The sequence below is a fragment of the Hemiscyllium ocellatum genome, chromosome 26 (assembly GCF_020745735.1).
Source record: "Hemiscyllium ocellatum isolate sHemOce1 chromosome 26, sHemOce1.pat.X.cur, whole genome shotgun sequence".
Lineage (NCBI taxonomy): Eukaryota > Metazoa > Chordata > Chondrichthyes > Orectolobiformes > Hemiscylliidae > Hemiscyllium > Hemiscyllium ocellatum.
Genome location: NC_083426.1, coordinates 52077914 through 52091149, shown reverse-complemented (window position 1 = coordinate 52091149; position 13236 = coordinate 52077914). Strand labels below are relative to the sequence as shown.

The 13236-nt window shown below is 41.6% G+C and overlaps 1 protein-coding gene across 2 annotated transcripts in view; it reads right to left on the bottom strand.

The window, feature by feature from the left end:
• Positions 1–13236, bottom strand: part of LOC132828472 (ligand-dependent nuclear receptor-interacting factor 1-like) — a 62864-nt gene that overhangs the window by 23338 nt on the left and 26290 nt on the right. For both annotated transcript variants that reach the window (XM_060845632.1, XM_060845633.1), the window contains exon 2: positions 2799–4281. In XM_060845632.1, coding sequence (XP_060701615.1) covers positions 2799–4281 — 1483 coding nt within the window. The remainder of the gene's footprint in view (positions 1–2798; positions 4282–13236) is intronic.

Below are 13236 nucleotides of genomic sequence, written 5' to 3'. Positions count from 1 at the left end.
GACTGTCAAAGAATACAGGAGAATATAGATAGACTGGAGAGTGGGTGGAGAAATGGCAGATGGAGTTCAATCTGGGCAAATGTGAGGTGATGCATTTTGGGAAGTCTAATTCTAGAGCGAACTATACTGTAAACGGAAGAGCCTTGGGAAAAGTTGATGAGTAGAGAGATCTGTGAGTGCAGGTCCATTGTACCCTGAAGGTTGCTGCACCGGTGGATAGAGTGGTCAAGGCGGCATATGGTATGCTTGCCCTCATTGGACGGGGTATTGAGTAGAAGAGCTGGCAGATCATGTTAAAATTGTACAAGACTTTGGTTTGGCCACATTTAGAATACTGTGTACAGTTCTGGTCACCACATTACCAAAAGGATGTGGACGTTTTGGAGAGGGTGCAGAGAATGTTTATGAGGATGTTGCCTGGTATGGAAAGTGCTAGCTATGAAGAGAGGTTGAGTAGGTTAGGATTGTTTTCATTAGAAGAAAGGAAATTGAGGGGACACCTGATTGAGGTCTACAAAATCATGAAGGGTGTGGACAGGATGGATAGAGATAAGCTTTTTCCCAGGTTGTGGGATTCAATCACGAGAGGTCACACGTTCAAGGTGAGAGGTGAAAATTTTAAAGGTGAAAATATACGCGGCAAATACTTTACACAGAGGGTGTTAGATGCCTGGAATGCGTTGCCAGCAGAGGTGGTAGAGGCAGACACGGTAGATTCATTTAAGATGTGTTTGGACAGATGCATGAGTAGGTGGGGAGCAGAGGGATACAGATGCTTAGGAATTAGGCAATAGGTTTAGACAGTGGATTTAGATCGGCTCAGGCTTGGAGGGCCAAAGGGCCTGTTCCTGGGTTGTAAACTTTCTTTGGTCTTTACTTATTTTTTTCTGAAGCAATGAGATTGTAGCATAGTGAAATTCAAATAACATCACACTCTAATAACTCAAGTGTGATTTCAATCATTGGTCACATGGAGTGTATGTGATTAAAACAAGAGAAAAAATAACTGCAAGTACCTTACAAGGAAGCATCAGGTTTAAGTGAGGTAGGTTAAGCTTAATCATAACGTTTGATATAATACTCAACATACATCTTCTAACCATTCACTAGAAAAATATATTGCTCTATGCATGGAATGGATTGTGGGTTACTAAATGAAGATTAACCAGTAATGAATAGAGTCGGAGTCATAGAGATGTACAGTACAGAAAGAGACCCTTCAGTCCAACTCATCCATGCCGACCAGATATCCTAAATTAAGTTAGTCCCATTTGCGAACCCTTGGCCAAATCCCTCTAAATCCTTCCTCTTCATTTATCCATCCAGATGCCCTTTAAATATTGTAATTGTACTGGCGTCACCACTTCGTCTGGCAGCTTATTCCAAACATGCACCCTTTCAAATTTCACAGCATCCTTCCTTTAGGAGTGAGACCAGAATTGCACACAATATTCCAAAAGTGGCCTAATCAACATCCTGTACAGCTGCAACATGACCTCCCAACTCCTATACTCAACGCTCTGACCAGTAAAGGAAAGCATACCTTGGTGCAAAGGCTTTTTTTGAAACATTATATACTCATTGTATACAACAAATTTAGCATTATCTGAATTGCTTGAGTCACAATATATTTAATAGTTTCAAGTTGACTGAATCATAGAGCATCAACAGAATGCAAGGCCCCAAAGTCAGGGCATTGAGGTGAAGATGGCAGTACAGTTTGTCTTGCTTCAGCAGCCTGAAGTAAAATGAGAAATCAACAGTAATCCCCACCTCATCTCTATCTGGCTTGAGCAATAAAGTAGCAAGCTCAGATCCCCGACATTCAAATAGCTGTTCCACACTCTGTGCATATCTCTAAGCAAAACAGCAGAAGGCAACAAGGGACCTGTTGCAATTATGGATCACCAAGAATCAGCATGAAAAGAACTGTTAATTAACCATCTAGTTCATTTGGATCTTGATATCCAACACAGAAGTGTAAACAGGAATGTTTCCATACTATCGGGAATCTAATCTAATTTAATGTAAAGAATATAATAGTCACACATCCACACACCTTATGTCTCTAAAGCCTGAGTCAGTCCAAAAGTAAAGTCCCAGCTACACAAGTAATTATTTCTCAAAACCAGGCTGCTATTCCATTTGAGCAGAACTCACTTTGTACTTCAATTAATCATCAAATAGATATAGTACATGGAATTGCAAGTTTATTGTTTTGTGGACGTTGAGATTTCACTCTGGCTTGATTGGGAAGTTCCATTATAAAGGCTATTGCAATATCAGATCAGATATTTGCATTTGTTTTTCATTCATGGAACATAGGTGTCACTGGCTGGGCCACTGTGTATTGTCCATCCTTAGTTGCCCTTGAGAAGGTGGTGATGAGCTACCTTCTTAAATTACTGCAGTCCGTGTGCTGTAGATAGACCTGCAAAATTGTCAAGAAGGGACTTCCAAGATTTTGACTGAGCAAGTAAACAAGAGACCCACACTTCCTGCATAATATTAAAATTGTGAAAAACATCTGGAATATGTAAACCTAACAAGTTAAAAAAAACTTCTGTTCCACAGAATACTGGGACTGTCTCATTAGACCTCTAAGTAAAATGCAGTTGAACATTGTAACATTCAATTACTTTAACATTCAAAGCAGGATAAAATTAGCAACAGACACACAGGAGTGAATGGCCTCATTGTGTACTGTAACCCTCTTTTCCAGTTCTATTAAGAACAGGACAGAGCGTGTCAATGTTTCTTCTCACTAACAAAGAACTTAATACCATGAGAAAGCTTACCTCATGCAGAGAGCCCGGTAAATCCTGACTCCTGTCCTGGTGACTGACTGTTGTAGTACATGAATCTATTGGTTGATTTATAAATTTGTTCTCCTGTGTGGCAGTTTTAGGATCAGGATCCTCTGGTTCTTCTTTGATTTTTGTCAGTAAATCAATAGGTGATACAACAGCAGGCAATGTAGTGTCCGTTTCTGCATGGTTTGTGGAAGCTGGAGCACTTTCTGGGTGCGAGCTGGGCAATCCACCATTCTTCTGCACAACTAGGTAGACTTTACCATTGTACATAACTAGGGCATTTTCCTTGAATAGAGAAAATAAGTCAGAGTCCATTTGTGTAGATGCAGTAGCCGGTAACGGTATCAGGTTAGTGGCGCTCTCCATGTTCTGCTGATCAGCCAAGCTCTTTAAGATCTCTGAGGCCAGATTGTTGGAAGATTTAACTGGAATAAGGCAGTGTGCTAAAGACTGTGGATTTGCTTGCACAACCCATTTCATTGGACTATCCTTAGGCAAGTTTTGCTCAGCATTAGAAACAACTTCACCACAGGCAACAACAGGAGGGATATTTGTACTTAGAGCAGGGCTAAAACCAGTGGTGGAAGTTGTGGGCACATTCAAAATATTTTTGGGACGAATATTTTGGAGACGCTTTTGCACCGTCTTCACTGTGTTCACTGGGCAAACGTAGATGACAGTTGGAGATGTCATTGCTGACGCAGTTGTGTTAACGAAATTGGTTGCTGTGGTAGACAAGATCTTCTGCCGGATAGCAATGGGCAGAGAAGATGCTGGAACAGATTTGACTTCTGCATTTGCAGGAATCTGAAGATGATGGCCAGCGGGCAACACTGGAGATTTTAAAAGCATGTAAGTGTTCTGGTCAATTGCCAATGTGGACGATGCTTGGTTGGTCTGTACAGATGGACCAGGGAAGGTGGCTGTTGATAGATTATAAACCATTTGATCAGGAGCCAAAGTAGAACATGCTTGGGTCCCCTGCACTGGTAAAGCAGGCAAACTAACTGTTCTCAGATCAGAAGACTTTTGACTTGTAGTTAAACTCGGAGTAGCTTGTACCTTCTGCACAGGTAGACTAGGCAAAGTAACTGCTGTTAGGTTAGGACATTGCAAAGATGGAACTGCTGATGCTGGAAATGTATTGTTCTGTGAGGGATTGATGGGAGATGTTGCAGTTTGGGTGGTTGATCCTTCCAGTGATGTTATTAGAATCTTTCCTGTGTTGGCATGCTGTAACACAGGAAAACACGTTGGCGCATTACAAGTTGTTGTTTTAGGCGATGCTGTCATGTGAAACACGGTTGACACATTTACTTTGGAAGAGGTAGCAGTGGTAGACACCGAAATGGGAAGAGGAATGGCTGGGATGTAGTGTCCAGGCATGTTGGAAAGTGGTATTAATTTAAGGAGGTTCTTCCCATCCAGACCAGTAGTTTGCACAATCCGATACATGCATCCTGAATTGCTAGGAGAGACATTAAAAAGTTACAAATGATATTTAAATATAAAGGATGACATACAGTAGTTACCAAGTTTGACCAAGTTAAACATATTTTGCCCATTTATTGCATCAATTGAGGTGATTCTGTTTATACAAGTAGATAATTTGATCTTAACTGAACATAACTCATATGCAACAAAAAAAAAACCATTGCAATCATTTCCCATATGTGGCTTTGAACTTTTTTAAAATTCACTCATGATCAGGCCATCACTGGCTAGGGATGGGGGGGCGGGGATGGGCATTTAATTTGCCCAGGTAAAGATTGCAGTTTCTTCCCATTAAAGGCATCAGTGAACCAGATGGGTTTTTCCAACAATCGACAAGGTCATTATTAGACTCTTAATTCCAGATTTTTATTGAATTCAAACTCCATCACCTGCCATGGCAGGATTTGAACCCAGACCCCCAGAACATCTCCTGGGTCTCTGGATTAATACTGTAACAATAATATCACATGGCAATCATATCCCTCACCCCCATACCCTCCCAAAGTGTTTTTTTTGAAAAAGTAACCGTTATAAATCACATATATAGGTTAGTGCACACTGTGTGTTCTTTCCTTCTCCTCTCCCTCAGTTATGGAAAAGGCTACTGTGCACATAAAGATGAAATTAGTGAAAGTCAAAACAAGTTATATGAGAAAGGAATCAATCAGTGGTCAACTTTGAAATTCCACAACTTAGAGTCATACACAGACACAGACCCTTCAGTCCAACTCATCCATGCCGACCGGATGTCTTAAACTAATCTAGTCCCATTTATCAGCACTTGGCCCATATCCCTCTCAATCATTTCTATTCATAAACCCATCCAGATGCCTTTTAAATGTTGTAATTGTATCAGCCTCCACCACTTCCTCTGGCAGCTCATTCCATACACGTACTATCCTCTGTGTGAAGAGGTTTTCCCTTTAGGTTCCTTTTAATATTTTCCTCATTCACCCTAAACCTATGCCCTCTAGTTCTGGACTCCCCCACCCCAGGGAATAGACTTTGTCTATTTATCCCATTCATGCTATCATAATTTTTAAAATCTCGACAAGGTCACCGCTCAGCCTCTACACTCTAGGGACAATTGTCCCAACCAATTCAGCCTCTCCCTATAGCTCAAACCCTCCAACCCTGGCAAAATACTTGTTAGTTTTTCTGAACCCTTTCAAGTTTCACAACATCGTTACGATAGAAGGGAGACCAGAATTGAACACAATATTCCAAAAGTGGGAGAAAGTGAGGACTGCAGATGCTGGAAATCAGAGCTGAAAAATGTGTTGCTGGAAAAGCGCAGCAGGTCAGGCAGCATCCAAGGAGCAGGAGAATCGACGTTTCGGACATAAGCCCGAAACATCGATTCTCCTGCTCCTTGGATGCTGCCTGATCTGCTCCGCTTTTCCAGCAACACATTATTCCAAAAGTGCCTTAATCAATGTCCTATACAGCCACACCATGACCTCCCAGTGCCTATACTCGATGCTCTAACCAATAAAGGAAAGCTCCTTCTTCACAATCCTGCCACTCCACTTTCAGGTTCCACTATGATCCTGCACTCCAAGCTCTCTTTGGTCAGCAACACTCCCCAGGACCTTCCCATTAACTGAATTAGTCCTGCCCTGATTTGCCTTTCCAAAATGCAGCACCTCACATTTATCTAAATTAAACTCCATCTGCCACTCCTCAACACAATGGCCGATCTGATAAGATCCCATTGTACTCTGAGGTAACCTTCTTCGCTGTCCACTACACCTCCAATTTTGGTGCCATCTGCAAACTTACTAACTGTACCTCCTACGTTCACATCCAGCTCATTTATTTAAATGACAAAAAGTAGTGGATTTATATCTTTTTATAATTTATGTATTTAAAATGGCACAAGATTATGATGACTTCTATACATTTTACTGTATTTTCATAAATACATGTAACAATAAATTACTATCCAATAAGAATGGGAACCTAAATAGTAAGTATTGCTGCCTCCATCTGAGTGAATTGAAAAGGTGACCTCACTGACATCTTCAAAAAAAAATCAACCAAGAAACCATCATCCAAGCCTATGGAACAGTGCATTCTGACAACCACTTCAGTAATCTAGCCAGTTAGTTGTTTACTTTTACTTGGTGAAGTTACTGTATTGTTAATAAAGGCTGAGTCTTTTGTTTAAGATACAATCCAGTGTCTGGAACTGATTACTCACCGACGCTGGGATTGGTTATTCAAATTTGTGGTTAAGAACAATTTGGGTCAATTTTGAGAGTCTGTGAAGGTTTTTGTTTGCAAATAAAGAGGGAGAGAGTCTGATTTGGTTTGGCTGTCCAACTCTATCTCATCGCATTATTTAAGAATAAAAGGTATTTTTAGGAATTCTTGTTGCATAATGGTACTGTCCTTTCCACTGAACCCGGAGGACTGACGTCAAATCCCACTTATTCCGGAGGTGTGTATTAACATCGGAATACCTAAAAGGGTCATTTTTGGCTTTTGAGATTGAATTGGTGGGGTACTGCAAGGATCAGTGATTGAACCTCAAGTTACAATCAATATTAAATAACCTAGACAGTGGGATCAAGCATCTGCCCTCCAGTTTGCTGATGATACAAAGGACTGCAGGTTCATAGCTCCTTGAAAGTGGAGTCATAGGTAGATAGGATAGTGAAGAAGGCGTTTGGTATGCTTTCCTTTATTGGCCAGAGTATTCAGTACAGGAGTTGGGAGGTCATGTTGCGGCTGTACAGGACATTGGTTAGGCCACTTTAGGAATATTGAGTGCAGTTCTGGTCTCCTTCCTATCGGAAAGATGTTGTGAAACTTGAAAGGGTTCAGAAAAGATTTACAAGGATGTTGCCAGGGTTGGAGGATCTGAGATACAGGGAGAGGCTGAACAGGCTGGAGCTGTTTTCCCTGAAGCGTCGGAGGCTGAGGGGTGACCTTTTGGAGGTTTACAAAATCATGAGGGGCATGGATAGGATAAATAGACAAAGTCTTTTTCCTGGGGTCGGGGAGTCCAAAACTAGAGGGCATAGGTTTAGGGTGAGAGGGAAAGATATAAAAGAGACCTAAGGGGCAACTTTTTCATGCAGAGGGTGGTACATGTATGGAATGAGCTGCCAGAGGATGTGGTGGAGGCTGGTACAATTGCAACATTTAAGAGGCATTTGGATGGGTATATGAATAGGAAGGGTTTGGAGGGATATGGGCCGGGAGCTGGCAGGTGGGACTAGAGTGGGTTGGGATATCTGGTCGGCATGGACGGGTTGGACCGAAGGGTCAGTTTCCATACTTTACATCTCCATGACTCTATGTACAAAACTAAGTTGATGCAAAGAAACTACAAAAGGATTTAGATTCGAGTGAATGTAATAATATATTATGCCTGAATAGATAGGTGTATAAGAATAAAGTAGTCTTTCCACAATCTTGGTGAGACCACCAAGAGTATTGCAACTAATTTGGTTGGCCTGTTTACCCAAGGAAAATTATACTGAGGGGTTCCTGGATTGGGATTGATGAGGGTGGAGGAATTGTGTTAAAGGAAAAGCAGACTAGATTGCTTACATTTTGCAGACTTTAAAAGAGGCGATCTCTTTCATACATACTGCCTTAAAGACATTGACAAGGTAGATGGGGGCCCAGAACCAGAGGCCAGTTTCAGGAATCTTTGGGATTCTCTTTTCCAGAATCAACAGGTAGGATGTTTCCCTGGCAGAAGACTCTAGAACAGGGGAGATAGTCTCACATTAAGGAATGGGCCATTTAAAGCTGAGATTTGGAGGAATCTCTTCATTCTGAAGGTGGTGAATGGTTAAGCTTCTCTATCCCAAAGACCCATCATTGACCAGGTTCAAGACAGAAACTAATACATTCCTGGAAATTAATGACATCGAGGGCTATAGAGATAGTGTGGGAAAGTGGTCCTAGAGTCAGTGATCAACTATGTATGGAATGGAAAGGCAGGCTCAATGTGCTGAATGGCCTACTCTTGTCCCTACGTTCCATTCCATTGAAGGTAGAGATCAATAGATTTTTGGATACTCTGGAGAAATGGGGACAGTACAAGAATATGTGGTTAAGGATATTGAATGGTTTAGTTATGTTCTTGCAACATTCATGAATAATTTTATCTCCCAAACTAATTAAGATTACAAAACAAGGATCCAAAGGTGTTCCACAGAAGCCAACAAATTTAAATAATAAATTCATACTAGACAATCACAATCAGTGCTAATTGACAATTATAATAGTCCTGAAAATGTGTTGCTGGAAAAGTGCAGCAAGTCAGGCAGCATCCAAAGAGCAGGAGAATCGACGTTTCAGGCATGAGCCCTTCTTCAGGAATGAGGAAAGTTATTATTTTCTCCTCGAAAATAATAATAGTCCTTCCCTCTTTACTAATCAAGTCAAACCCATCTCAAATTCATGAATTTAAACATGCACATTGCTATCTACAGTTGTATGGGTCTCGCACTCTGGCAGGAGTATTATTGATCTAAACTGACAATTATCACACCAGCTTCCAAAATTTTTAGATGCTAACAAAGCAAGCTTGAGAGTTACATATGAACAAGAGTAAGCCATTCAGATCCTCGGGCCTGTTCTGCCATTCAACAATTGGGCCATGTCTTAACTCACTTCACCTTGATCTTGCAGCTAGCAGAAAAAAAACCTTCTTCTGATCTACTTTGTTAATTACTTCCAAAATACTAAAACATCCAATAAAATAACTTCAACCTTTTATAATTGTAATATTCTCATCAATCCAAACCTTGAAGCTCAGATAATATTTTAGAGTTTAGAAGGCTGAGAGGGGATCTGATTGAGACATATAAGATTATTAGGATTATTAAAGGATTGGACACTTTGGAGGCAGGAAGCATGTTTCCGCTGATGGGTAAGTCCCAAACCAGTTTAAAAATAAGAGATAGGCCACTTAGAAGAGAGTTGAGGAGAAACTTCTTCACCCAGAGAGTGGTGGGTGTATGGAATGTTCTGCCCAGAAGGCTGGGGAGGCCAAGTCTCTGGATACTTTCAAGAAAGAATTGGATAGAGCTCTTCAGGATAGTGGACTCAAGGGTTATGGGGATAAGGCTGATTGAGGATAATCAGCCATGAGCATGATGAATGGTGGTGCTGGCTCGAAGGACAGAATGGCCTACTCCTGCACCTATTGTCTATTGTATTCTGGTGAACCTGCACCTCCTTCCAAGGCAATAATATGCTTGCTAAGGTGGGAATGAGTCTAACCTGGGCTTCGTATCAGTGCAGCACAACTTCCTCCTCCTCACTAAATTCTAATCTTCCAGTATATAAAAAAAATTCTATTGGCCTTTTTGGATTTTTTAATCTGATAGTTATATTTTCGTGATGCATACACAGATTTCAATTTTCTTTGGTCATCACCGATCCCAGCTTTTCAGATGTGGGGGAGACTACAATCCACCTAATTTACTGGAATTTAATCTGGCACATTTGTTGACCAATGGCCTCCTAACACAACACTCAATCCCATCAGAACCAACAGAAGAAGAAAACTAAGATGTTGTCCTTAATTTCAGCAACCTGAGATCCAGTCATCGCAAAGCTACAGGGGCACTTCAAGCACCAGTCGAAGGCACACATTATTGATACAAGGGGTGCATCATGGTGGTAAAAACAATGACTGCAGATGCTGGAAACCAGATTCTGGATTGGTGGTGCTGGAAAAGCACAGCAGTTCAGGCAGCATCCGAGGAGCAGGAAAATCGACGTTTCGGGCAAAGGTCCCTCATCAGGAATACAGCTGTATTCCTGTCGAAGGGCTTTTGCCCGAAACGTCGATTTTACTGTTCCTCGGATGCTGACTGAACTGCTGTGCTTTTCCAGCACCACCAATCCAGAAAAAGGGTGCATCACGTCCAGCAAAATATCAATACGAATAACTGATTTGCAAATTGTTGCAGTAAGAACAGGTCTCAGGCTTTACTACAAGAAGATGCTAGTGAAGTTAGACAAAGGGAAAATATCTCTCAAATAACAAAGTAAGTGAGTGTCACTTGGACAATGCCACAGTCTTCTTATGCCATGAGAATATTTATATTAAAAAAAGACTTACATTATTTGCACTTCAACCAATCACTGCATGTCTCAACGTGTTTTACGGACAATCATATATCACCTTTACTGTCATGTAGGAAAAGCGTCAACTACATTGCACTCAGTAAACTGCCATAAACAATGTGACAATTATTAGATAATCTATTTTTGTGGTGTTGAGATAAATATTGGTCAGCACACTAGAAATTACTCCCTTGCCTTTCTTCTAAATGGTACCAGAGGATATTTTATATCCATCAGAATATCCCATTTGAAAAGACTGCATCTCCAATGCTGCAGTAGTGCAAAGGAGTATTAGTATACATTTGTAGATCCAATCCATGGAATGCACCCATTTTAGAGTTGAAGGTGCTATCAAATGAGCTACAGCTGATACATGATATGCATCAGCAGTCTAGACTATCATGGGCCATAAGGAGGATGGTGAATGAGAGGTGATAATGCTGAATTCAAGTAACGCAATGGCCCATTGTTGGCCACCCAAATCAATACCATGTAGCCAGTAGTTACAGTCTAGAATGAACTACTTTGGAATATAGTGGAAACAAAAAGTCTGCAGATGCTGGAATCCAAGGTAGACCAGCAGGAGGCTGGAAGAACACAGCAAGCCAGGCAGCATCAGGAGGTGGATAAGTCAATGTTTCAGTCCTGATGAAGGTTTACACCCGAAATGTTGACTTCTCCACCTCCTGATGCAACCTGGCTTGCTGTGTTCTTCCGTTTGACAATTTAACTTGACCTTCTAAAATGAATCATTTCACACTTTTCCAGATTGAACTCCATCTGCCACTTATCAGCTCAGTTTTGCATCCTGTCTTAGTGCAACCTCAAGCAGCCCTCCACAACTCCCCCAACCTTCATGTCACCTGCAAAGTTACTAACCCTCCCTTCAGCTTCCTCATCCAAATCATTTATAAAAGTCAAAGAGCAGAGGTTCCAGAACCGATTCTTGTGGAACACCAATGGTCACTGAGCTCCAGGCTGAATACTATCCATTTACCACCACCCTCTGTCTTCTATGAGCCAGCCAATTCTGTATCCAGACAGCCAGATTTCCCTGTCTACCATACCTCCTTACTTTCTGAATTAACCTACCATAGCGAACCTCATCAAATGCCTTGCTAAAATCCATGTACACCACATCCACTGCTCTCTCTTCGTCAATGTGTTTTGTCACATACTCAAAGAATTTAAAAAGGATTGTGAGGCATGACCTGCCCCTCACAAAGCCATGCTGATTATCTCTAATCAAACTATGGTTTTCCAAGTAATCATAAATCCTGTCTCTGAATCCTCTCCAATACTTTGCCCTTCACTGACATAAGACTGACTGGTCAGTAATTTCCAGGCTAATCCCTATTCCCTGTCTTGTACAACAGAATAACATTTGCCACCCTCCAATCATCTGATACTAATCCAGTGGACATGAGGATGCAAAGGTCATTGCTAAAGGTGCAGCAATCTCTTCCCTCACTTCCTGTAGTAACCTAGGATATATCTTGTCTGGCCAAGCGATTTATCTTACCTTACATTTTTCAAAATTTTCAGCACATCCTCTTTTCTAACATCAATATGTTCTAGCGTAGCTGTCCACAGAAACGTCCAGGTCTCTCGCAGCAGTGAATACTGAAGCAAAATATTAATTAAGGACCTCCCCTACATCCTCCAACTCCAGGCATAAATTCCCTCCACTATCCCTGATTGGCCCTACCCTCACTCTGGCCATCATCTTGTTCCTCATGTAAGTGTAGGTATCTTCAGGGTTTTCCTTAATCCTATCGGCTAAAGCTTTCTCATACCCACTTTTAACTCTCCTAAGTCCATTCTTCAGTTCTTTCCTGGCTATCTTGTAATTCTGTAAAGCCATGTCTGATCCTTGCCTCCTCAACCTTAAGGAGGCTTCCTTCATTCTCTTGACTAGGTGTTCCACATCCCTTGTCACCCAAGGTTCTTTCAATCTGCCTCCCTTCCTTGCCTCAGTGGGACAAACCTGTCCAGCACTTGCAGCAGGTGCTTCTGGAACAACCTCCACATTTCTGTTGTGCATTTCCCTGAGGACATCTGTTCCCAATTTAGGCACCCCAGTTCCTGCCTAAAAATGTTGTAAATCTCCTGTCCCCAATTAAATACTTTCCCACACTATCTGCTTCTAACCCTCTCCATGAATATAGTAAAGGTCAGGAAGTTGGGATCACTATCACTGAAATACGTTCCTGAGAGATCTGACATCTAGCATGGCGCATTACCAAGCACCAAATCCAATATGGCCTCCCCTCTAGTTGGCCTATCTACATATTGCATCAGGAACCCTTCCTGGACACATCTGACAAAAACTGCTTCATCCAAACTATTTGAATCAAAATGAGGAAAGTTATTAAGGTCACTCATGATAACCCTATTATTTCTGCACATTTCCAAAATGTGCTTCCCAATCTGCTCCTCTGTTGCTACTAGGGAGGCCCGTAGAAAACTCCCAATAAAGTGACTGCTCCTTTCTTGTTTCTGACTTCCACCCATACTGACTCTGTAGACAAACCCTCCTCGATGAGTTCCCTTTCTACAGCTATGATACTATCCCTGATTAGCAATGCCACTCCCCCACCTCTTTCACCTTCCCCCTCCCCCCCACCCCCCACCCATTCCTTTTGAACATCCAAGAACCATTCCTGCCCTTGTGACATCCAGGTCTCTCTAATGGCCACAACATCATAGTTCCAAGTACTTATTCCATGCTCTGCATTTGTCACTTTCATTCCTGATACTTCTTGCATTATTCCTTATACGTCACCTTCTGTCACAAAACTGAAGATTTCTTACAGAAACTCAGTACCCA